The 26,771-nt window shown below is 34.8% G+C and overlaps 2 protein-coding genes and 1 long non-coding RNA gene across 5 annotated transcripts; 1 reads left to right on the plus strand and 2 right to left on the minus strand.

The window, feature by feature from the left end:
* Nucleotides 1–9,440: 9,440 nt before the first annotated feature.
* Nucleotides 9,441–15,392, minus strand: LOC149177265 (putative nucleoredoxin 1-1). Its single transcript, XM_089421705.1, has 2 exons — nt 15,291–15,392; nt 9,441–10,142 (listed from the first exon to the last, which is right to left on the minus strand). Exons 1-2 carry the CDS (start codon nt 15,390–15,392, stop codon nt 9,441–9,443), a joined length of 804 nt encoding a protein of 267 aa, XP_089277831.1.
* A 10-nt stretch (nt 15,393–15,402) lies between these two features.
* Nucleotides 15,403–18,056, minus strand: LOC149177266 (putative nucleoredoxin 1-2). The gene is made up of 4 exons (XM_089421706.1): nt 17,997–18,056; nt 17,401–17,907; nt 16,488–16,985; nt 15,403–16,152 (listed from the first exon to the last, which is right to left on the minus strand). Exons 2-4 carry the CDS (start codon nt 17,689–17,691, stop codon nt 15,403–15,405), a joined length of 1,539 nt encoding a protein of 512 aa, XP_089277832.1. The 5' UTR covers nt 17,692–17,907; nt 17,997–18,056.
* Nucleotides 18,057–18,523: 467 nt separating this feature from the next.
* LOC149177267 (uncharacterized) lies at nt 18,524–26,625 on the plus strand. 3 transcript variants are annotated; one of them, XR_016258096.1, is made up of 7 exons: nt 18,524–19,014; nt 19,143–19,528; nt 20,052–20,132; nt 20,288–20,690; nt 22,199–22,599; nt 22,738–25,955; nt 26,094–26,625. It is a non-coding gene; the product is annotated as an uncharacterized LOC149177267 (long non-coding RNA). The 3 variants fall into 3 exon arrangements; XR_016258095.1 differs by having other exon boundaries at nt 18,525–19,014; nt 20,052–20,135; XR_016258094.1 differs by lacking the exon at nt 20,052–20,132 and having other exon boundaries at nt 18,525–19,014.
* Nucleotides 26,626–26,771: the final 146 nt, after the last annotated feature.

Below are 26,771 nucleotides of genomic sequence, written 5' to 3' on the forward strand. Positions count from 1 at the left end.
TCCTGCAACTCCTCCCTGTACTTAACACGCTTTGAGAGTACATGTATAAGTACAACAACAAAGAACCGTCAAAGCATCATGATCTATTACAACATAAACATTACAGAATCAGATATATAATGAACAAATGATAGCATTAACAAATGACAACATTCACAATTGCACAATCATATGGAAGAAAAGTTAAAGAATTTTATTAATAGAAGGGAGAATTACAACCCAGTTGTCTGATCCAGCATCATCCTCCCAGATTCAATCCTTCTTCACCTCATGAGATAGCAAGATCACACCAATAATATAATGCTCCTTCCTCAATTATAAACTATCAACACTTCCTTGCAATTCAAAATATTCCAGCCTCTGGATCTTTTTAATTGGAGATCCATTTATAGATGTGTGCAAGGGTGTGAGTCGTACATGGGGTTTGATTAGTGTCATTCCGCTAGTTAAAATTGGTTCCACTTGGAGATTTATCAGATCACGTATTCATCTTAGGGCGAATTCAGAGAGGCAAGTGGCACAGGAGAAGTTTCTATAAGATTCCATGAGCAACCACCTAGCAAACTGTCTCGGACATTTGTCCATCCTCGCCCATTACACCTTATAGAAGGCCTAATCAGTATGCATCACACCCTGGCAGTGTACCACTCAGTATGCATCGAACCCTGCCAGTGGAGCAGTCAGTATGGTTTAATTTAGGCCATTTCTGGATGGTTTCTCAGGTGGAATTTTTGGGGAATGATGTATTCAGATGACTATGTTCCTTTAGGGCATGAAACAACTGTTTTAGGGGTTGATGAGCCCTATTTTATCGACATATAAGTTTGGGGTTGATGTGCCCAAATATGTATATAACACATGTGTGAATCAATAATGTGCGAATCTTGTAACGTGTGAATCTTGATGAATAACCCCTAATGCAACAATAATGTGTGAATCAATAATGTGTGAATCTTGTAATGTGTGAATCTTGAAAAGGGGAAATTACCCCACTCCATCATCATAATAACAAATAATACGTATTTGATAAGCACAAAAATTGCATATTAATCAACTCGAACTGATGTAACTTCTTGTAATGTGTGAGTGTGAATCTTAACCCAAAAAAGGGGAAATTATCCCACTCTCGAATATCTTGTCATGTGTGAGTGTGAATCTTGTAATGTGTGAATCTTGAAAAGGGGAAATTATCCCACTCCATCATGATAATAACAAATAATACGTATTTGATAAGCACAAAAATTACATATTAATCAACTCGAACTGATGTAACTTCTTTTAATGTGTGAGTGTGAATCTTAACCCAAAAAAGGGGAAATTATCCCACTCTCGAATATCTTTAAATGTGTGAGTGTGAATCTTGAAAACTAATGTGTGAGTGTGAATCTTGCATGTGTGAATCTTGAAAACCTTGAAAAGACAGTGAGTGGAACAATAACCCAAAAAAGGGGAAATTTACACATTATTATCCCACTCCATCATCATAATAAAAAATAATACCTATTCGATAAGCACAAAACATACTCGCATATTAATCAACATGAATATTTACACATTATTATCCCACTCCATCATCATAATAACAAATAATACCTATTTGATAAGCACAAAACTTGCATATTAATCAGCGACTCGAATATTAAAGCACAAAACTTGCATATTAATCAACAACTCCAAATGTAACTTCTTGTAATGTGTGAACCTTGAAAACATATTAATCAACAACTACAAATGTAACTTCTTGTAATGTGTGAATCTTGAAAACCTGTAATGTGTGAATCTTCCTTGAAAAGCTAGTGGGTGGACCAATAAACCAAAAAAGAGGAAATTTACACATTATTATGCCACTCCATCATCATAATAACAAATAATACCTATTTGATAAGCACAAAACATACTTGCATATTAATTAACTCGAATATTAATCTAAACCTGATGTAATCATTGATGCACTAAAATTTACACATTAATATGCCACTCCATCATCATAATAACAAATAATACCTATTTAGATAAGCACAAAAATTGCATATTAATCAACTAGAATATTAATAAACTCCTTGAAAACCCGGAAAGTACTCAGTTAATAATAATAATAATTATTATTATTATTATTTTTAATGTCACACCATCATCATGATAACAAATAAATTATTAATTTGATGCCCTGAAAGATAATACAATACTTTTATTAATTTAGAAAGGTTTAATTTAATAAAATCATCATGCTTTATTGAATGGTGGGAAAGTGAGTGACATTTTAGCTAGAATTTTTGTATTATAAAATTATAAATTAAACATTGTATATCATGAAAGATAATGCAATACTCTTATTAATTTAAAAAAGTTTAATTTAATAAAATCATCATGGTTGCTTCAGTGGTGGGAAAGTAAGTGACACTTTAGTTAGAATTGTTGTACATTGTATACCATGAAGGATAATACAATACTTTTATTAATTTAAAAAAGTTTAATTTAATAAAGTCATCATGGTTGATTGAATGGTGGGAAAGGAGTCAGTGACAATTTAGTTATAATTGCTTACCTTAATTTAAAAAGGTATAATTTAATAAAATCATTATGGATGCTTCAATGGTGGGAAAGTAAATGACACCTTAGTTAAAATTGTTATATATTGTATACCATGAAATATAATACAATACTTTTATTAATTTAAAAATGTTTAATTTAATAAAATCATCATGGCTACTTGAATGGTGGGAAAGCAAAAACATTGTATACCATGAAAGATAGTACAATACTATTATTATTTAAAAAAAAAAATTAATTTAATAATAAAATGATCATGCGTGCTTCAATGGTGGGAATGGTGGGAAAGTAAGTGCTTCAATGGAGGGAATGGTGGGAAAGTAAGTGATGCTTTAATTAGAATTAGTTAGAATTGTTGTACATTGTATACCATGAAAGATAATACAATATTTTGATTAATTTAAAAAATTTTAATTTAATAAAATCATCATGGGGGCTTGAATGGTGGGAAAGTAGTAAGTGACACTTTAGTTAGAATTGTTGACTTTCATTAATTTAAAAAGGTATAATTTAATAAAATCATCATAGATGCTTCAATGGTGGGAAAGTAAGTGACACTTTAGAATTGTTGTACATTGTATGCCATGAAAGATAATACCATACTTTTATTAATTTAAAAATGTTTAATTTAATAAATGCTTGAATGGTGGGAAGGTAAGTGACATTTAGTTAGAATTTTTGTATTATAAAGTTATAAATTATGTTTTCTAAGAAAACATTTATACCATGAAAGATAATACAATTAAAAATTTTATTTTAATAATAAAATCATCATGCTTACTTTAATGGTGGGAAAATAAATGACACTTTAGTTACAATTGTTGTACATTGTATACCATGAAAATTAATACATTACTTTTATTAATTTAAAAAGTTTAATTTACTAAAATCATCATGGCTTCTTGAATGGTGGGAAAGTAGGTACCACTTTAGTTAGAATTGTTTTATTCATTCACTTCTGATGAGACTCTAATTTATTTTCATTTATTCATGATCACTCTTTGATTTACTTTCAATAATAATACAAATATTTATTTTATAAGTGTATGCTTCTTTGAAATTAAAAAATAAATAAATTACTATCTTTAAGTAATAAATTTAAATCTATATAAATATTAAAATCTATTAACAAAAATATCTCAAAAATAATAAAATTAAAATTTATGAATAAAAATATTTCAAATAAATATTAAAAATTACTAATAAAAAAATTATTTGCAAATCTACTTTTAAACTTCAACTTTTTACAAATATCTCTTTTTAAATATTTATTTAAACATAATATATTTCTAATCTTTATTTAATTATTAATATACCTTTTCTTAAAATTATAGAAGTAAGCTCAGGATTGACCACTAACACAAAAATGGAATCTAAACTTAGTAAAGTGCCTATGATGTGCAAAGAGATATCTTCATTTCATGTATGTTTTGAGCTAGTAGTTATAGACTAGCAATTGTCCCAAAAGGTACAAAGAGAGGCCGATAGGATTATTAAATTGGAATTGTTGAATTTTCCTAGAAGAGTTAATTGGTTTGTGGAAAACCTTGTTTTCTTGGACTGAATCATTGTGCAATTAGTTTTCTTTAGATGTTTTGTTTATATCTATATTACAATAAACACATTGAATGTCTTATTTCATTTTAGAGTAAGTTAATTATCCAAAATCAAGAGGTTAAGTTAATTACCCAAAATCAAGAAACCTCTATAGATGGCCAAGCATATACGAAGAATACATCTCATTCATATGCAATACCAAATCCATCTTTTCTTTTATCTGAGTAAAATTTCAAAAGCATGAACACATGCCATTTCATATGCACAATACACCCAACTTCTGGAATTTCAATGCTTGGATGCATCCCATTCATATGCTACAATAAACCCATATTTTCCTTAAATTTCAATCCATAAACACATCCATTCATGAGCCATAACAGAACCACAAAAAACAAAACCCAGCCCTGCAATGCCAGAGCATTTTGCTTCGTACATGAAGCTGCTTACTGCATCACCTCTCTGCTTGGCTGGTAGATCCTGTAATTATCACAGATCACCATAAAGGCCATCAGGCTGCTTACTGCATCCAGGCCATCAGGCTGCTTACTGCATCACCTCTCTGCTCGACTGGTAGATCTTGTAATTATCACAGATCACCATAAAGGCCATCGGATATAATAGGCCATTAGATATAATAGTTTTAATCTTGTAATTATCACAGATCACCATAAAGGCCATCGGATATAATAGGCCATTAGATATAATAGTTTTAAAATAAAATTTCTACGGAATTGCAACAAATTCATTTATGTAAGGCATGTTTGATAAATGATAAATTTGAAATTATTTGATTTAAGATTTTTGTGATATATAATTATTTAAAAAAAATAGATAAATTACATAAACAAAGATTAATGGTTAAAATTTAGAACTTATTAATTATTTTCAAGATTAAGATGAACCTACTAATGAAATTCATCTTAATATTAAAAATAATTAAAATTTAGAACCTACTAATCATTTTTAGGATTAAGATGAACTTACTAATAAAATTCATCTTAATCTTGAAAATAAACCTCATCAGTAAATTCTAAAAATTAGCCATCAATAATTTATCAGAAAACTTTTACAAACATGTGAAATTAGTGTCACATAGACATTAGGGACGCTAACTCAATTAACCAAATACTCTACTCCACAAAAATTAAAAGCACCTAAATACCCTACATTAATGAAAGTAATTGTCTGAACTAATTAAGTAATCTATATTATTATGAAAGCTGATTAAATAAACCAAGCTAATAGTTCTTTCATTTCAAGAAAATAATGTTTTGCGTGGTACTAAATAATTTTTTCAACGAACCTATAGTAGTTTGACGACATGGCCATTTCCGAATTATCTGTGCACCAACATGAACTTATCTGGATCGTTCTGCGGGAAATATGGTGTGAGCACGCATTTCTCCGAGCATTTCTTTTTCTGGAATTTGCAGGCAGTGCAAACAGTTTCTGCCTTGCAAACTTGGCTCATGATGTGCAAAAAAAATTCCAGACACGAAATGTGTTATGTTACGAGTTCTTACCATCTAAAAGAATTACTATTACTAAATAATGAAACTTAATTTTTGTTGGTACGTGCAGTCAAAGTTTTGTTTCTAAGAAAGAATGAACATAATAGCTAAAAGGCATCCAAGCAACTTAAAGCAAATGGCGAATAACATCCGATTTATGACAAACGAAACGAAAGGTTGAGGTATGATAAAGAGGAGGAAAAGTAATAGAAAGAATGGGAAAAAGCAGTAAAAATATCTTTAAGAGTGACGTAAAAGAATGGGAAAAAGCAGTAAAAATATCTTGCCATGCCACAGAGCGCACAACAAAACTTGGAGGTGAAAAGAAGGCAACTCAACCGATATTTGGAAAAAGCAGTCACACTTCAAATCAACGGTTGAAAGTGTCTCACCTGATCGAACGGAGCAGGGTAAAAGTGTTGACGAAGAAGTTGCTGCATAGGAAATCCTATCGGCCTAAATATATGAAAATCGAAAAATAAAGTGCGGCAGATATAGATTTCAAGTATGTAAAATAGGTTATCATGTTTTATGTATGAGAAGTTTATTTTAAGGTTTAGTGAGTGGGTCTGTATGTTTTATATATTTTTGAGTTGAGAGATTTATTTTATAATTTAATATGTTATTTGGTTGATATTTCATCAAAGTTGAAATTTCGTTTGAGAGAAAAGAAAAGTAAATGATTTTGTAATTAGGTTTTAATAATCTAGGATTAGATAAAAGTTATTATCGGGGTGACGAAGTGAGAGGGCACGGAGGTCAAGGACGGCCGACCACTGTCCTCATGCTTGAACAGTAGGGCATGGTGGTGTCTTGCATGAATGTGGGAGCATCGATGGAGAGAAGTGGCACGATTATGAGGAGAGAGGTTGACAAGAACGACGACAGCAGACGGATGGGACATGGGGTAGGTGGGAAGGGATACATGAGGATGACAAGAGCAGGTAGAGAGCATAGAACGCGGAGAAGGGAAGATGGGAGTAGGGTAGCGCAAACATTGGGGTATTTCCGGGAGTCTAAAAACGCAGAGATGGCTCGCCTAGGCAGAGGCAGGGGCTGAGGGGGTCAAGGGCACCAGAGCCAGACAGTAAAAAATGAACCTACCACTTCGGAGAATGCAGGGCCCAAAAAGGGTACGAAACCCATCAAGGTGGCTGTCAATGAGACAACAAAAGCATACAAAGATGGAACAGATGCTTACATTCGTAAGTTTCAATGAGGCAGCAAGAGCATACAAAGATGGAACAGATGCTTACATTCGTAAGTTGATCCAGGAAATGGAGGATAGTATCATAGAGGAAGACTCAGAGCTAGAAATGGAAGAATGGGGGGACCTTGTACCTAACCCAGGGCATACTAGAGGAAGACTCAAAGCCGGAAATGGAATAATGGGGGGCCTCGTACCTGACCCAGGGCATACCAGAGGAAGACTCAGAGCTGAAAATGGAAGAATGGGGGGACCTCGTACCTGACCCAGGGCATACCAGAGGAAGACTCAGAGCCGGAGATGGAAGAATGGGGGGACCTTGTACCTGACCCAGGGCATACCAGAGGTAGGATGACTCTATTCAAACAAACCTTGCACATTTACTGGGTCATGAAATGCTTGTTGGCCAGGGCTCTGGAACAGGGGGCGGGGGAGATGGCAGAAATCGCCCAAGGCATGCCCAACCTCAAAAAGGAAATGAAGAATATGCAAATGATAATGTTTATGCAGGATAGCAAGCTAGATATGATCTAGCAACGAATGATGGATTTGGCACCAGCACCGGGTGACTCTGCTGCAGCATCGACTATCATGGACTCCAAACAGGATGATAGCAAGGAATAGCTTTTTACTTTCCAGGTTTTACCAGTCAACTGTGTATCTAGTTGTGAAGTGTATATAGCTTGGGTTGAAATTTTTCATCTAGTTGTAAAGTGTATATAGCTTGGGTTGAAAGACTTGTAAAAGTTTGCTTATAATTAAACTGTGTATCTAGTTGTGAAGTGTATATAGCTTGGGTTGAAAGACTTGTAAAATTTTGCATCTAGTTGTAAAGTGTATATAGCTTGGGTTGAAAGACTTATAAAAGTTTGCTTATAACAGACTAAGGTGGCCAATAGACTTGGTTTCCCAAGTGGACAAGTTGAGGCCACCAAGATTTTGTATATGGAACAACTTGCTTTTATAAATAGAAAAAAGAAGGAACTACGTAGCTTACAAAAAAAAAATTTATTCATACAAACATATTCTCCATCATAAATAATTCATGAGCAAGGCACCAATCTCACTTATAAATTTCAAGTATGTAAAATAGATTGGCATGTATTCATACAAACATATTCTTCATCACAGATAATTCATGGGCAAACATATTCTCCATCATATTCTCCATTATAAATAACTCATGAGCAAGGCACCAATCTCACTTATAAATTTCAAGTATGTAAAATAGATTGGCATGTATTCATACAAACATATTCTCCATCACAGATAATTCATGGGAAAACATATTCTCCATCACAAATAATTCATGGGTAGGGCACCAATCTCACTTATAGATTTCAAGTATGTAAAATAGGTTGGCAAAGTTATTCATACAAACATATTCTCCATCATAATTCATACAAACATATTCTCCATCATAAATAATTCATGGGCAGGGCACCAATCTCACTTACAGATTTCAAGTATGTAGAATAAATTGACAAGTATACAATTTTGCATCTAGTTGTAAAGTGTATATAGCTTGAGTTAAAAGACTTGTAAAATTTTGCTACTAGATGGCTTATAACAGACTAAGGTGGCCAACAGACTTGGTTTCCGATGTGGGCAAGTTGAGGCCACCAAGATTTTGTATATGGAACAACTTGCTTTTATAAATAGAAAAAAGAATGAACTACCAATATATTGGCATGTATTTATACAAACATATTCTCCATCGGCAAACATATTCTGCATCATAAATAATTCATGAGCAAGGCTCCAATCTCACTTATAAATTTCAAGTATGTAAAATAGATTGGCATGTATTCATACAAACATATTCTCCATCACAGATAATTCATTGGCAAACATATTCTCCATCACAGATAATTCATGGGCAAGGCACCAATCTCACTTATAGATTTCAAGTATGTAAAATAGGTTGGGAAAGTTATTCAACAAAAACATATTCTCCATCATAAATAATTCATGGGCAGGGTGCCAATCTCACTTATAGATTTCAAGTATGTAAAATAAGTTGGCAAGTATACATACAAACACATTCTCCATCACAGATAATTCATGGACAGGGCACCAATCTCACCTATAGATTCAAGTATGTAAAATAAGTTGACATGTTATCTCACTTATAGATTTCAAGTATGTAAAATAGGTTGGCAAGGTTATTCATACAAACATATTCTCCATCATAAATAATTCATGGGCAGGGCACCAATCTCACTTATAGATTTCAAGTATGTAAAATAAGTTGGCAAGTATACATACAAACATATTCTCCATCACAGATAATTCATGGGTAGGGCACCAATCTCACTTATAGATTTCAAGTATGTAAAATAAGTTGGCATGTTTTAGTATGCGGGTTTTATGTATTTTTGAGTTGAGAGATTATTTTACAGTAATCTGGTTAGTAATTCATCAAATTTTTTCTTTATATTACGTAAAAAGAGGTAAAAAAAAAACTAAACAAGCCTGTAAGTAGGTTTTAATAATCTGCCATCAAGATAAAGGTTGCCCATACAAAGATATTCTCCATCACAGATAATTCATGGGCACCCATCTCCCTAATCTCACCACCGGTCACAAACATATTCTCCATCACAGATAATTCATGCGGTACCAATCTCACCACCTGTGTCTTGTCCATTGTCTTCGTCCACTCCTTCCGTTTCAGTGTTATTCTCGTTGTCCCAGTCGGTTTCCGTTTCGGTGTTAGTTTCGTTGTCCAAGTCGTCTACATGTTGCCAGGGAGATTGATTTTCCAAGGCACAAGTGAGATGAAGATCCATCTCCCAACCATCGCAACAACAACGATAGCACCATCCAAATCCATCTTGGTAGCAATAATCACAGCTAAATTCAGGAGTCTGTGTCAATTTAACGGGACACTCATGCATGGTGCAAATTATCTTCTTGGGTGATTCCTTAGCTAGCTCTTCCACCATCCTTTCAAGATGAGCATCAGTGAAGGGATAGGCCCGGGCTCCATAGGTACCGATTGTACGATGGGCATCATCTCTCACAGTTCTTCCTTCTGGACCAATCACAACCAAGGATACGTCTCTATGACCGAAAATCTCCTCGGCATGCCTTTTATCTCCAAATGGAAGAGCCAACCATGGCATGCTCCTGTAGTGATCTTCAAAAGTCTCTTGATCTTCGTCACCAGAGATTAGAACAATCTCAAACACTCCACCTTTTTCTCTGATTTCATTGTATATCCTTACAATCACTTCAGTCAAACAACATGAGTACGAACGGGTACAAAAATACAGACCAACTGTCTTGTCCACAAGCTCAGCTACGGGGATCTGTGACAAGAATCAAATGACAGTAAATGAAGAATCAACTTCTTGTAATGTGTGAGTATGAATCTTAACCCAAAAAAGGAAATTATCCCTCTCCATCATCATAATAACAAATAATACCTATTTGATAAGCACAAAATTTGATGTAACTTCTTGTAATGTGTGAGTGTGAATCTTAATCCAAAGAAGGGAAATTATTCCTCTTCATCATCATAATAACAAATAATACCTATTTGATAAGCACAAAACTTGCATATTAATCAACAACTGGAATATTAAAGCCTGACGAAAAAGAGGAAATTATCCCACTCCATCATCATAATAACAAATAATACCTATTTGATAAACACAAAACTTACATATTAATTAATGAATATTAAAGCCTGACGTAACTTCTTGTAATGTGTGAGTGTGAATCTTGTAATGTGTGAATCTTGAAAACCTTGAAAAGACATCATAATAACAAATAATACCTATTTGATAAACACAAAACTTACATATTAATTAATGAATATTAAAGCCTGACGTAACTTCTTGTAATGTGTGAGTGTGAATCTTGTAATGTGTGAATCTTGAAAACCTTGAAAACACAGTGAGTGGAACAATAACCCAAAAAAGTGAAATTTACATATTATTATCCCACTCCATCATCATAATAAAAAATAATACCTATTTGATAATCACAAAACTTGATGTAACTTCTTGTAATGTGTGAGTGTGAATCTTAACCCAAAAACGGGGAAATTATCCCTCTCCATCATCATAATAACAAATAATACTTATTTGATAAGCACAAAACTTGCATATTAAAGCCTGAAGAAAAAGGGGAAATTATCCCACTCTATCATCATAATAACAAATAATACCTATTTGATAAACACAAAACTTACATATTAATCAATGAATATTAAAGCCTGACGTAACTTCTACCTATTTGATAAACACAAAACTTACATATTAATCAATGAATATTAAAGCCTGACGTAACTTCTTGTAATGTGTGAGTGTGAATCTTGTAATGTGTGAATCTTGAAAACCTTGAAAAGACAGTGAGTGGAACAATAACCCAAAAAAGGGAAATTTACACATTATTATCCCACTCCATCATCATAGTAACAAATAATATGTATTTGATAAGCACAAAACTTGCATATTGATCAACAATTCAAATATTAAAGCACAAAACTTACATATTAATCAATGACTCCAAATGTAACTTCTTGTAATGTGTGAATCCTGAAAACCTGTAATGTGTGAATCTTCCTTGTAATGTGTGAATCTTGTGAATCTTCCTTGTAATGTGTGAATCTTCCTTGTAATGTGTGAATCTTGTGAATTTTCCTTGTAATGTGTGAATCTTCCTTGAAAAGACACTGGGTGGGACAATAACCCCAAAAAGGGAAAATTTACACATTATTATGCCACTCCATCATCATAATAACAATGTAACTTCTTGTAATGTGTGAATCTTGAAAACCTGTAATGTGTGAATCTTCCTTGAAAAGACAGTGGATGGGACAATAACCCAAGAAAGGGGAAATTTAACCAATGTAACTTCTTGTAATGTGTGAATCTTGAAAACCTGTAATGTGTGAATCTTCCTTGAAAAGACAGTTGGTGGAACAATAACCCAAAAAAGGGGAAATTTACACATTATTATGTCACTCCATCATCATAATAACAAATAATACCTATTCGATAAGCACAAAACATACTTCCATATTAATTAACTCAAATAACATACTTCCATATTAATTAACAATATAATATACCTGATGTAATCATTGATGCACTAAAACTTACACATTAATATGCCACTCCATCATCATAATAACAAATAATACCTATTTGATAAGCACAAAAATTGCATATTAATCAACTACTTGAAAGCCTCAAAAGGATGCACTAAAATTTACAAATTAATATGCCACTCCATCATCATAATAACAAATACCTATTTGATAAGCACAAAAATTGCAATATAATCAACTAGAATATTAATCAACTCCTTGAAATTGTCGAAAACACTAATAATAATAATAATTATTATTATTAATTTACATCATAATAAAAAATAATATTATTAATTTAATAAAAAATAATATTATTAATTTGATGCCCTGAAAGATAATACAATACTTTTATTAATTTAGAAAAGTTTAATTTAATAAAATCATTGTTTCTTGAATGGTGGAAAAGTAAGTGACATTTTAAGAAAGATTTTAATCACATGGAAACGCGTCGACAAATGATATTCCATGATATTCCATGTAATTTTCGCCGAAGAATCTTTCTTAGCTTGATATGGATCACAGAACTATTAAGTGACATTTTAGCTAGAATTTTTGTATTATAAAATTATAAATTAAACATTGTATATCATGAAAGATAATACGATACTTTTATTAATTTAAAAAAGTTTAATTTAATTAAATCATCATGGTTGCTTCATTGGTGGGAAAGTATGTGACACTTTAGTTAGAATTGTTGTACATTGTATATCATGAAAGATAATACAATACTTTTATTAATTTAATAAAATCACCATGGTTGATTGAATGGTGGGAAAGTAGTGACACTTTAGTTAGAATTATTGACATTAATTTAAAAAGGTATAATCTAATAAAATCATCGCGGATGCTTCAATGGTGGGAAAGTAAATGACATCTTAGTTAAAATTGTTGTACATTGTATACCATGAAATATAATACAATACTTTTATTAATTTAAAAAAAAAGTTTAATTTAATAAAATCATCATGGCTACTTGAATGGTGGGAAAGCAAAAACATTCTATACAATGAAAAATAATACAATAGTATTATTAATTTAAAAAGTTTAATTTTATAGATAATAAAATCATCATGAGTGCTTCAATGGCGGGAATGGTGGGTAAGTAAGTGACTCTTTAGTTAGAATTATTGTACATTGTATACCATGAAAGATAATACAATACTTTTATTAATTTAAAAAAGATTAATTTAATAAAATCATCATTGCTACTTGAATGGTGGGAAAGTAGTAAAAGACACTTTAGTTAGAATGGTTGACTTTCATTAATTTAAAAATGTATAATTTAATAAAATCATCATGGATGCTTCAATGGTGCCAAAGTAAGTGACACTTCAGAATTGTTGTACATTGTATGCCATGAAAGATAATACCATACTTTTATTAATTTAAAAATGTTTAATTTAATAAAATCATCATGGTTGCTTGAATGGTGGGAAGGTAAGTGACATTTTAGTTAGAATTGTTGTATTATAAAATTATAAATTATATTTTCTAAGAAAACATTGTATACCATGAAAGATAATATAATAAAAAAGTTTGTTTTAATAATAAAATCATCATGCCTACCTCAATGGTGGGAAAATAAATGACACCTTAGTTACAATTGTTGTACATTGTATACCATGAAAAGTAATACATTACTTTTATTAATTTAAAAAAAAATGTTTTACTAAGATCATCATGGCTTCTTGAATGGTGGGAAAGTAAGTACCACTTTACTTAGAATTGTTGTATTCATTCACTTCGGATGACGCTCTGATTTATTTTCATTTATTCATGATCACTCTTTGATTTACTTTCAATAATAGCACAAATATTTATTTTATAAGTATATTGCTTCTTTAAAATTCAAAAGATAAAAACTCCTAATCTAATTTATTATCTGTAATTAACAAATTTAAATCTAAATAAATATTATATTCTACTAATAAAAATATCTCAAAAATAATAAAATTAAAATTCATGAATAAAAATATCTCAAATAAATATTAAAATTTACTAATAAGAGATTTATTTGCAAATTTATTTTTAAACTCAAACATTTTACAAATATCTTTTTTAAATATTTATTTAAAAATTAATATAAATCTAATATTTTAATTTTTATTTAATTATTAATATACCTTTTCTTAGAATTCTAGAAGCAAGCTCAGGATTGACCATTGCAGAGAAAATAAAAATCATCAATTTATTGACCATTGCAAATATCGCCCAAAAAAACACAGAATTTAAAGCAACACAAAAAGGGAATCTAAACTTAGTAAAGTGCCTATGACGTGCAAAGAGATATCTTCATTTCATGTATGTTTTGAGCTAGTAGTTACAGAATATATGAAAATTGAAAAATAAAGTGCGGCAGAAATAGATTTCAAGTATGTAAAATAGGTTGGCATATGTATGAAAAGTTTATTAAGGTTTAGTGAGTGGGTTGTATGTTTTATGTATTTTTGAGTTGGGAGATTTATTTTAGAGTTTAATATGTTATTTTGTTGATATTTTATTAAAGTTGAAATTTTGTTTGAGAAAAAAAATAAAATTAAATAAAAAACAAAAAATTAAATAATTTTGTAAGTAGATTTTAATAATTTGCGATTAAGATAAAAGTTATTCATACAAAAATATTTTTTTATCATAAATAATTCATGAGTAGGATACCTATCTCACTTATAGATTTCAAGTATGTAAAATAGGTTGGCATGTATTCATACAAACATATTCTCCATCACAGATAATTCATGGGCAGGGCACCAATCTCACTTATAGATTTCAAGTATAACATATTCTTCATCATAAATAATTCATGGGCAGGGCACCAACCTCACTTATAGATTTCAAGTATGTAAGATAGGTTGGCATGTACTCATACAAACATATTCATATTCTCCATCATAGATAATTCATGGGCAGGGCATCAATCTCACTTATAGATTTCAAGTATGTAAACATATTCTCCATCATAAATAATTCATGAGCAAGGCACCAATCTCACTTATAGATTTCAAATATGTAATATAGGTTGGCATGTATTCATACAAACATATTCTCCATCACAAATAATTCATGGGCAGGGCACCAATCTCACTTATAGATTTCAAGTATACCACATTCTCCATCATAAATAATTCATGGGCAAGGCACCAACCTCACTTATAGATTTCAAGTATATAAAATAAGTTGGCATGTATTCATACAAACATATTCTCCATCACAGATAATTCATGGGCAGGGCACCAATCACACTTATAAATTTCAAGTATGTAAAATAAGTTGACGTATGCGGGTTTATATGTTTTATGTATTTTTGAGTTGAGAAAAACGAAAAACTAAACAACCCTCTAAGTAGGTTTTAATAATCTGCCATCAAGATAAAGGTTGCCCCTATAAAGATATTCTCCATCGCAGATAATTCATGGGCACCAATCTCCCTAATCTCACCACCGGTTACAAACATATTCTCCATCACAGATAATTCATGCGGTACCAATCTCACCACCTGTGTCTTGTCCATTGTCCTCGTCCACCCCTTCTTCCGTTTCAGTTTCGGTTTCCGTTTCAGTTTCAGTTTCCGTTTCAGCGTTAGTCTCGTTGTCCCAGTCGTCCCTGTCAGCTTCCGTTTCGGTGTTAGTCTCGTTGTCCAAGTCGTCTACATGTTGCCAGGGAGATTGATTTTCCAAAGCACAAGTGAGATGAAGATCCATCTCCCAACCATCGCAACAACAACGATAGCACCATCCAAATCCATTTTCGTAGCAATAATCACAGCTAAATTCAGGAGTCTGTGTCAATGTAACGGGACACTCATGCATGGTGCAAATTATCTTCTTGGGTGATTCCTTAGCCAGCTCTTCCACCATCCTTTCAAGATGAGCATCAGTGAAGGGATAGGCCCGGGCTCCATAGGTACCGATTGTACGGTCGGCATCATCTCTCACAGTTCTTCCTTCTGGACCAATCACAACCAAGGATACGTCTCTATGACCGAAAATCTCCTCGGCATGCCTTTTATCTCCAAATGGAAGAGCCAACCATGGCATGCTCCTGTAGTGATCTTCAAAAGTCTCTTGATCTTCGTCACCAGAGATTAGAACAATCTCAAACACTCCACCTTTTTCTCTGATTTCATTGTATATCCTTACAATCACTTCAGTCAAACAACATGAGTACGAACGGGTACAAAAATACAGACCAACTGTCTTGCCCACAAGCTCAGCTACGGGGATCTGTGACAAGAATCAAATGAGACGCAAAAACTGAAATGGAGTTAATTGTTTTTCTAATCTTTCAGAATAGTTAAATAGATTACAGAGCGAGCATCAATAAATTATTAGAGTGAAATTGCACTAAAAGAAATTAAATGTAAAACACTATTAAAGAAGAGTGACTGGGGAATGACTGGAATGAAAAACAAACTAAATCTAAATTGACTATGACAGCTAACAAACAATGAAATGAAGTTATAATGAGAATAAATAATCAGCATCACCCACATTGACTATGACACCAAACAAACAATGAAATGAAATTATAATGAGCATAAATAATCAGCATCACCCACATGGACACCTTCATGGTTGATTACAAAGTCACGCTCATCAGAAACCAAGATTGACTCCAGTGTCTGTGATTCTCGTTTGGCTTTCGCCTTCGCCTCCTCCGCTTCAATCTCATCTAGCCGCTCTTTTGTAAATGGGTAATACCTGGTTCCAGAATTCATTATGTAAAAATATCCAGTTTCTGGCATTTCCCAATGTGACTTCCCATCTGGATGTACAATAGCCACGTTTGGAGTAAACGGAAGTCGGAAGTAGCGAAACAATTTCTTTGTAGTTTTGTCTCCAAATGGCAAAGCCAGCCATGGCATCGTTTCATAATGCTTTTGAAAGTCTGTTTCCTCTTGGTCATCCGAAAGAAACACAATCTCTATGGCCTCCCCTCTTTCCCGAAGCTCATTGTAAAAGCGCGATAGATATCGAGTGAATTCATAGCTGTCAGGGGATGCCTTGGTCGTGAAATACAGCACTACATTCTTCCCCAGAAGCTCCGCTACCGGAACCTATTGGCAAATACCCAAATTCACAATTAGACAATCATGAAATAGAATCTGCGCACCTATTTTTCCTAAATAGGTACCATAGACAATTATTGCATATTTAACCTAAATAGGTGCCAGACACATTTGTTGCATAAGAGGCCATCGCCCCATTCAGAACATGTAGTCATTAGGCTTAAGACATAAATGCTATATTCTCTAGGTTTTCAAACACAATTGACCAATTCAATACATGCTTTCATCCTCACAATAGCATAACGAGGTCACCTTTAGGTTTCATTTACATTCTAAGTCTTCATTCATTCATGAAAAACTCTCATCAACTGTCCTAATCAGAGTTCCATACAAAAGAAAACACAAACAAAAAAAGAGGGAGCACAAACCTTTCTCACACGATCGAAAAAGGAAAAGAACCCACCTTTCTTTCTCCATGGCCAATGACAAAATCTCGCTCATCTGACACCAGGAGGGACTCCAGAGTTTGTGCATCCCTGAAGGCCTTCACTTTGGCCCTAGCCTCATCAATTTTCTCTGTAGTGAATGGATAGCCCTCGACACCAAATTCTTCAAAAAGCTCCACGCCATAAGGGGTTATAGTTTTGCCATCTTTATCCAGAATGACAAGGCAGGGAATCTGATTCACCTGAAAGGCCTTCTTAAGCTTTTTTCTTGAATTCTCATCTGAGAATGGCAGGGCAAGCCATGGCATTGTGTGGTGAGATTCCTCGAAAGCCTTCCTATAGGTGTCTTCGGCCACATCAAAAACTTCATCGAATTCAGGAAAAATAAAGACAATCTCGAAGTCCCCCTTCTCCGATAACTGTTTATATATTTCGGACAAAACGGCAGTGAAATCCCTGGATGCATAAAATTGATCGGCAAAGTACAGACCCACATGTTTTCCTTCCACTTCTTCAACTGTCACCTGTGCATTACGTTGCTTTCAAAACAAGAACGCAATTTTCGAAATGAATTAATGATATGATTGCACATATAAAAGTATAAAAATCATACCTTTTCTCCATTGTTTCTGATCAAGAAATTATGTTCCTCATTGAAAAGAAAAGACCTCAAACTCTGTTGGGTGGCTGGTTTCTCCTGCTCATTGAGCTCAAGCATACTAAGCTATAACAGAATATCTCTCTCCCTCTGTTCCGAGTAGGCTTTCTCCGGTTTTTTATTTTATTGCGTTGCAACTCAGAGAATCTCCCGGAACAAAAAGGTTATTTGTTAAGCCCTCTCTGCGGAGATGTAATTACTTAAGCCTTCTATATGGAGGAGAGGTTGTCAGTTACATCAGTTAATATAACAGTAGCATTAAAAAAAAAACAAAAAATAATTACGCCGTAAGGCGTTCCCTTTGAAATCAACTTCCGTCTTGCCCACCTGTCATTATTGTGTACCGTGAGATTATTACGCCGTAAGGCTTTCCCTTTGAAATCAACTTCCGTCTTGCCCACCTGTCATTATTGTGCACCGTGAGATTATCTATTAGACGATTGGAAAAGACTCAACCGTTCGATTATGGAAGTGGTTACGAGTTGGTTGCAAGTTGTATACGGTTCCAAAGCATAAGTAATGGCTCAACCTGATCCTTGATGCCCTTGCAGATGGCAAGACTCTTTTAAATGCCGCCAAGAAACAACCAGAGCCAACCAAATCCAAATCGATGGTGAATCTGCTGAAATCATCATCATCTGAAGGAGAACAGAAAGACGCCGTCTGCGAGCTCCATATGTGATATTGTGCTTGGTATTTCATCGATGTGTACAGTGGTGATGCCCAGGTTCAAATCCTTGCCATCAAGCAAGAAATCCCTGCCATCAAGCAAGCCGCTGGGTTCTAATAGCCTTTCTCCCAGCCCTAAAGGGTTTCTTGATTTGGCCCGCCTTTCCTAATCTAGCGCCCAACAGGCAAGCAGCCTTTGTTTATCGCTATGCTAGGGTATTCTGATGGGCACTACATATAACCCCAACCCAGGCAGTTTAGAACCCATCAATGGATACCGAATTCATCTATTAAGCGTCTTAAGGTATGTAAAGATGAAAGTTTGATAGGGTTTGATTTATCAGAAGATTATACGGTTAAAGAATCAGCAGATTACTATGGCTATTATCTCAAATAAATATGATCTTATTCTTTGTATGCTGCACAATGCAGGTTTCCTATATCAGTTCCAACCTTGGAAATATGGGATTGGCCAATCTTCACAAGCCCGTAAGGGAACAGAGACTGCTGAAATCATCATCATCTGAAGGAGAACAGAAAGACGCCGTCTGCGAGCTCGGTATGTGATGCTGTGCTTGGTATTTCATCGATGTGTACAGTGGTGATGCCCGGGTTCAAATCCCTACCATCAAGCAAGCCGCTGGGTTCTAGCAGCCTTTCTCCCAGCCCTGAAGCCTTTCTTGATCTGGCCCCCAACAGGCAAGAAACCTCTGTTTATCGCTACGCTACGGGATTCTGATGGGCACTACATATAACCCCAACCCAGCCAGTTTAGAACCCGTCAATGGATACCGAATTCATCTATTAATTGTCTTAAGGTATGTAAAGATGAAAGTTTGATAGGGTTTGATTTGAGTTGATTTATCAGGAGATTATACAGTTAAAGAATCAGCAGATTACTATGGCTATTATTTCAAATAAATATGATCTTATTATCAGTTCCAACCTTGGAACTATGGGATTGGCCAATCTTCACAAGCCCGTAAGGGAATAGAGACTGATAACATCATATTTTATCTCATTCAGAAACAAAAAAATGTTAAAAAGTGCTTTGGAAGAGGTACAAAACACATGAAATCTTGCAGAGAATCCAACTCCATCCTATGAGAAATCCCCTCAAATATAACCTATAACAGTTGTTGAAGGTTATTCGTGCATGAATCAACCGGAAAACGAAGTTATACCAAACCCTTCCTCCTTATACATGTGGGCTCACTGATGTTCAAAATTCCTTATTTGATTCCTGGGCTTATTCCTGGGCAGCAATGTCCTCTATGTGTCTCTCTGTTGCTCGTATCCGGGTGATTTTGCTGTTTGAACATTATGTCCTTGCGCTTGCAGACCCGGAGATGTAAAAGATGTAAAAGCCTCTGTGAAGCTGTCATTGGTGTGATCAACCCACAGTTGTGAACAAGAAGTTAGGTGGTTGTAATCAATTCCAACAAATTCATTATTTCTTTGTTGAACATCAAATTTCTCATGCTTTAAATCCAATACGTCCGCAACACGATAGTGCTGATTTTCTGCAGAGGTAACTACATTAAAGATGTTATTAATTGACTGCATGTGACTGTCAGGAATAACCCCCAATGGCTTGGCAGAGTGAAGCGACATATAAGGATCTGGAGCGTGCGAGGGAATATTACATTTTGTGTTGTTGTTACCGTTGGGTAACGTGGAGGAGGAAGAGAGAAGCCCTCCCTTCCTCTTGATGCAAGAATTCCAATAGTTCTTGATCTCATTGTCTGTACGCTCAGGCAAATGGGCAGCAATTTGAGGCCACCTGCGTAGCTGATGCCATTCATTTCCAAATCAAAGGAAAGGAAAGTGAGCATGGATTCACTTGAACAATTATTAACAAAGAAGATTAGGGAAGATCAGGAATTGACAAAAATGGAAACCTGTTGCCTATAAGGGAATGCAAGTGTTTGATCGTTTGGTCTTCCTCGTAGGAAATCGGGCTCTGTTTAATGCCAGGTCGTAAGTAGTTCATCCATCTCAGCCTGCAGCTCTTTCCGCATCTCCGCAGACCTGTATACAAGCCATTTAAGTGTGAAGTTTCAAGAAATTTAAATTTATTTATTTAAATTGACCAGTTTATATTGTATGGTATTGTACCGAAATTTATTATTGTTTAGATCATTGTTTTAGTTCATATAATGATTTTTTGAATTTATAATTAATAAATATTTTATTGTGATGTTCCACAATATTTTCTGATGCAAATATCCATCTAAAAGCATTTTTTTCAAATATAATTACTTTAAATTTTAATTAAATAGAAAAATTAGTATTAACACAATACAAATAAATACAAGTTTAATAATTGCAAAAATATTTCATAGAAATTTGTGCATTCCATATGAGTAACTTTTTGTGACTTTTCTAACTTTATACCTCTCAACATTACTATCAAGTGCTTTCCTCAATGTGTAGACCCATTACATACAACTTTTCTAATTTTAGAAACTTCTAACATGTCTCAAGTTATCAACTCCTTTCTTCAATGTGTAGACCCATTACATACAACAACCTTTCTAACTTTAGAAACATTTTCCATGTCTCAAGTTTTATTCTTCTCTAAGACATACATTTTTTCTTTCATTACCACCTTCCATTTGGAACCATTGATAACATATATTACTTCCTAATAACAAGAAGGTCCTGAGTCATTGGTAACCAAAATAGCATATGAAGTTGGTAACCAAAATAGCATATGAAGTAAAATTGATATACCTGGTAGGAGGGTTTCTCTCCCTTGTAGATCTTCAAAGTTTTGGTTGTGGGATTTCAAAGTAGTCATTGGTAACCAAAATAGCATATGAAGTTGGTAACCAAAATAGCATATGAAGTAAAATTGATATACCTGGTAGGAGGGTTTCTCTCCCTTGTAGATCTTCAAAGTTTTGGTTGTGGGATTTCAAAGTTTCCCTTAATGTCTTTAGCATTTATTACTTTTTTATCATTAAAAGTTTCTTTTTTCTTACTTGTGTCTATAGATAGTTGGGTTTCCAACTGAATTTCTTGATTTAATGACCCATGTTTTTGCACATATTCTTATTTCAAAGGATCTTCTACACTTTCTGACTTAATGAGAGGAGATTAATCAAATATCACATCGTTGTTGATGATAATGTTGTTGGTAGTAGGAGCCCAAAATATATATCCCTTAGCAACATCATGATTCCCAACAAATATATCATTCTTTGATCTATGGCCTAAGTTAGAATGTTGATTCTTAGGAGTAAGAGTGCACACTTCACAACCAAAAATATTTAAATTTAAATAATCATTGGGATGAATTTCCAAGATCTCTTCATGGATTTTACAATTTATTGTGACTGATGGTGATGAATTTGCAAGATAAAAAGTAGTAGTGACTACTTTATGTCCACAACTCTTGATGCAAATTGACATTGTTTAGCATGCTTATTGTTCTTTCTATAAGAGTCATCTTCATGCTTCCCTGATCCTTGATGCCCTTGCAGATGGCAAGACTCTTTTAAATGCCGCCAAGAAACAACCAGAGCCAACCAAATCCAAATCGATGGTGAATCTGCTGAAATCATCATCATCAGAAGGAGAACAGAAAGATGCCGTCTGCGAGCTCTGTATGTGATGTTGTGCTTGGTATTTCATCGATGTGTACAGTGGTGATGCCCGGGTTCAAATCCCTGCTATCAAGCAAGCCACTGGGTTCTAGCAGCCTTTCTCCCAGCCCCGAAGCCTTTCTTGATCTGGCCCGCCTTTCCTGATCTGGCCTCCAACAAGCAAGCAACCTCTGTTTATCGCTACGCTACGGGATTCTGATGGGCACTACATATAACCCCAACCCAGCGAGTTTCGAACCCATTAATGGATACCGAATTCATCTATTAAGTGTCTTAAGGTATGTAAAGATGAAAGTTTGATAGGGTTCCATTTGAGTTGATTTATCAGGAGATTATACGGTTAGAGAATCAGCAGATTACTATGGCTATTATTTGAAATAAATATGATCTTATTCTTTGTATGCTGCACAATGCAGGTTTCCTATATCAATTCCAACCTTGGAACTATGGGATTGGCCAATCTTCACAAGCCCGTAAGGGAACAGAGACTGATAGCATCATATTTTATCTCATTCAGAAACAGAAAATGTTAAAGAAGTGCTTTGGAAGAGGTACAAAACACATGCAGTCTTGCAGAGAATCCAACTCCATCCTATGAGAAATCCCCTCAAATATGACCAGTAACAGTTGTTGAAGGTTATTCGTGCATGAATCAACCGGAAAACAAAGTTATACCAAACCCTTCCTCCTTATTCATGTGGGCTCATTGATGTTCAAATTCCTTATTTGATTCCTGGGCTTATTCTCTTTGAATTGGGACCGCGTGATGTTCATGCCCACGGTGTATTGCTCCTACGCCTGTTGTTGTGGACTGTGGAGCAGGGCAGGGTAAGCCTAGAAGCACCTTTGCAGCAAAGGGAAGAGGTATAAGAGCATTTTGTTTGCAAGTCCAATCACATTCCCCCACTAGGATCTGGGGATTCAAGAATTCAGTTTTGCTCAGTGAGTACATCACATGTTACACGGAGGCAAAGCCCTCATCACCAAATAGCTCATATGCATGTGCTAACCACAAATGTCAACGAAATTTTGGGTATCAAATTTTGTCACGGGAAAGTCATGCAGTCTCCATGACCAACCAGAGGATGGACGGCAAGGACATATAACAAAGCAACTCAGACTGATATCTACTTATAATGGGACATAGATTCATCCAACAAGTTGCAGTATCATAAGAAAAGAGATGAAGAAAATAATACTACCTATCCTTTATATTAAGACAAATGTATAGAAAGTAGGATATTAGCAGGGCTTGCAGCAACTGTGTCATTTCTGACAATATGGAACTCTAAAGGAAGGCTTAAATTTTTTATGATGCCATTATGGTACTATAAATTACAGAAGTTGGTAGTATAGGCAGGGAAAAAAGGAATGAATTGCATATAGCGATTTTGATGATAAGATGTGCACCATAAAATCAAATATTTAGATATCATCAACTTCTATCTGAGATATTGTAACTAATGTCTGACATTGTTTTCCTTGTTAAAGTTGTTTATAAAACAAATTGAAAGAAGTGGGGTACTCTATGGTGGAGGTGGGGGAAGATCCCTATAAGTTTAATGTATCTGGAGTTAAGCCATATGTATACTGGTTGAGAGAACTCTATTTGCAGTGTGCATGCAGGAAGTATTGTGGCCAGGACTTTAAGTATGAAGTGATATGATTGCAAAAATTGATGTTCATATGCTGAGGTCTTCTTTCAATTCTTGACTCAGCTGCTCCACTGTTCCCCTGCCCCACTGTAGTTTCGAACAAAATTTGGTGTTAAGCTTCCTCAAAGATGTAAAACGTTCAATACCTAGAAGTTCTTCTAACTCATCACAGTAAGCCACCTTTAAAACTTGAAGTTTTGTCAACTTCACCAACCCTTCTATGCTCTTCAGCTTCAAACATTGAGATGCCCTCAACTCCTCCAAATATATCAATGTTTCAAGACCTGACAGCTCCTCTACTTGATAACACCTGCTGATATTCATATCTTTAAGTTTTGAAAGACCACAAAGCCCTCCTATTTTCCTCAATGCACTGTAATTGATCAACTCTGACTTTATTAGTGTTGTTGGCAATGCCCCAACGTCCACTGAATCATGACAAAAGTTCAAGCCAAAGTTTTAGGCTGAGACGTTGAAGGTTGGGGCAAATACCTTCATGAAAGGAAACCTCCGATATCCTTGTCTGGAACAGTTCAAGGTGTCTAAGGGAAAACACACACTTTTCAATGGAAGTGTCTGTTTTATGCAACACTCTTTGCCCTCTCAAATCTGTTAATGTTTCAATTTCCCCTTCAACTTTCTTGAATGGAAGTTCCTTTAATGGACATTTCATTACTTATTTTCGTTAATGTGGTAAGTGTTGTACATTTCACTCCATTATTTTCAGCTCTCTCAATTGAGTCAAGAGTCTAATGGAATCTGGAAAACATATCAATTTCTGTCAATTTTGTAGACAGAAATTCTCTAAACTCCTTAGGTAGCCGATGGAAGGTGGCAGCCTTTCCAGTGAAGGGGTTCCTAATTTCAGAACACCCAAATTGAATAGATTTCCAATGGCACTTGGCAATTCTTTTATGTCTATACCTAACAAATGCATTTCTAAAATTATGAGAGCATGAACGGATAAGAGATGCCTTCCGAGCTTCTCTTTACCTTCATCAGTGTTGTATATTTGCATGTTCAATTGGGTCAAATCGTCGTAAGTATACTTTGCAAGGAATTTAAAGAATTCCTAGCAGCACTTTCTCTGACATCAGACAAGAAGCAAGATCGATTGTAATATGATCTGTTACGGTTGAAGAATTCTTTTGCAAGGGTCGTCTTGCCAACTCCACCAAGACCCACAATTCCCACAACTCTAGCATCACTGCTTTGCTGCTGCAATAGCATTGTATTTTCAAAATCTTTTAATTTTTCATTTAGACCAATTAGGTATCTGTCCACAATTAGTGGTGTTTTTCTAACCTTTTTCAACACTCGTTGCACGACCTAATCAACCAGCTGCCCCTCATTCCTGAATAATATAGCATAACATGTAAGAAAACCCTACAAAAGTGTCATATATCTAATCTATCCAACATGAAATTAAAAACTAAGAAGATCAGGAAGAGTTTGAGGTCCTCACTCACCCATCATATGCCTCCAGCTCGAAACCACTTATTTCTGCAACATCAAAAAGTGCCTTCCTCCATTTTTCAACAGTGTTGTAGTCATATCGCTACTTTTCTTGATGTGTTTGAGGGTCCAATGTTTTAAATGCCGCCAAGAAACAACCAGAGCTAACCAAATCCAAATCGATGGTGAATCTGCTGAAATCATCATTATCAGAAGGAGTACAGAAAGATGTCGTCTGCGAGCTCCGTATGTGATGTTGTGCTTGGTATTTCATCGATGTGTACAATGGTGATGCCCGGGTTCAAATCGCTGCCATCAAGCAAGCCGCTGGGTTCTAGCAGCCTTTCTCCCAGCCTTGGAGCCTTTCTTGATGTGGCCCGCCTTTCCTGATCTGCCCCGCAACAGGCAAGCAACCTCTGTTTATCGCTACGCAATGGGTTTCTAATGGGCACTACATATAACCCCAACCCAGCCAGTTTTGAACCCATCAATGGATACCGAATTCATCTATTAAGTGTCTTAAGGTATGTAAAGATGAAAGTTTGATAGGGTTCCATTTGAGTTGATTTATCAGGAGATTATACAGTTAAAGAATCAGCAGATTACTATGGCTATTATTTCAAATAAATATGATCTTATTCTTTGTATGCTGCACAATGCAGGTTTCCTATATTAGTTCCAACCTTGGAACTATGGGATTGGCCAATCTTCACAAGCCCGTAAGGGAACAGAGACTAATAGCATCATATTTTATCTCATTCAGAAACAGAAAATGTTAAAGAAGTGCTTTGGAAGAGGTACAAAACACATGCAGTCTTGCAGAGAATCCAACTCCATCCTATGAGAAATCCCCTCAAATATGAATAGTAACAGTTGTTGAAGGTTATTCATGCATGAATCAACCGGAAGACGAAGTTATACCAAACCCTTCCTCCTTATTCATGTGGGCTCACTGACGTTCAAAATTCCTTATTTGATTCCTGGGCTTATTCTCTTTGAATTGGGACCGCGTGATGTTCATGGCCACGGTGTATTGCTCCTACGCCTGTTGTTGTTGACTGTGGAGCAGGGCAGGGTAAGCCTAGAAGCACCTTCGCAACAAAGGGAAGAGGTAGAAGATCATTTTGTTTGCAAGTCCAATCACATTCCCCCACTAGGATCTGGAGATTCAAGAATTCAGTTTTGCTCAGTGAGGACATCACATGTTACACGGAGGAAAAGCCCTCATCACCAAATAGCTCATATGCATGTGCTAACCACAAATGTCAACGAAATTTTGGGTATCAAATTTTGTCAGGGGAAAGTCGTGCAGTCTCCATGACCAACCAGAGGATGGACGT

This window comes from Pinus tabuliformis, chromosome 4_1 (genome assembly GCF_031772625.1).
Source record: "Pinus tabuliformis cultivar Carrire ecotype Pingquan chromosome 4_1, CPIR1, whole genome shotgun sequence".
NCBI classification, from domain to species: Eukaryota; Viridiplantae; Streptophyta; class Pinopsida; order Pinales; family Pinaceae; genus Pinus; species Pinus tabuliformis.

What these genes read in the sequence shown, in the direction of transcription:
- LOC149177266 (XM_089421706.1), bottom strand. Translation starts at nt 17,691, where the DNA reads ATGCCATGGCTTGCCCTGCCATTCTCAGATGAGAATTCAAGAAAAAAG. An exon ending in TTGGCCATGGAGAAAGAAAG is followed by an intron (nt 16,986 to 17,400) that starts GTGGGTTCTTTT and finishes ATTTGCCAATAG; the next exon opens with GTTCCGGTAGCGGAGCTTCT. An exon ending in TCAACCATGAAGGTGTCCAT is followed by an intron (nt 16,153 to 16,487) that starts GTGGGTGATGCT and finishes TTCTTGTCACAG; the next exon opens with ATCCCCGTAGCTGAGCTTGT.
- LOC149177265 (XM_089421705.1), bottom strand. Translation starts at nt 15,392, where the DNA reads ATGGAGAATATGTTTGTAACCGGTGGTGAGATTAGGGAGATTGGTGCC. An exon ending in GGGCAACCTTTATCTTGATG is followed by an intron (nt 10,143 to 15,290) that starts GCAGATTATTAA and finishes TTCTTGTCACAG; the next exon opens with ATCCCCGTAGCTGAGCTTGT.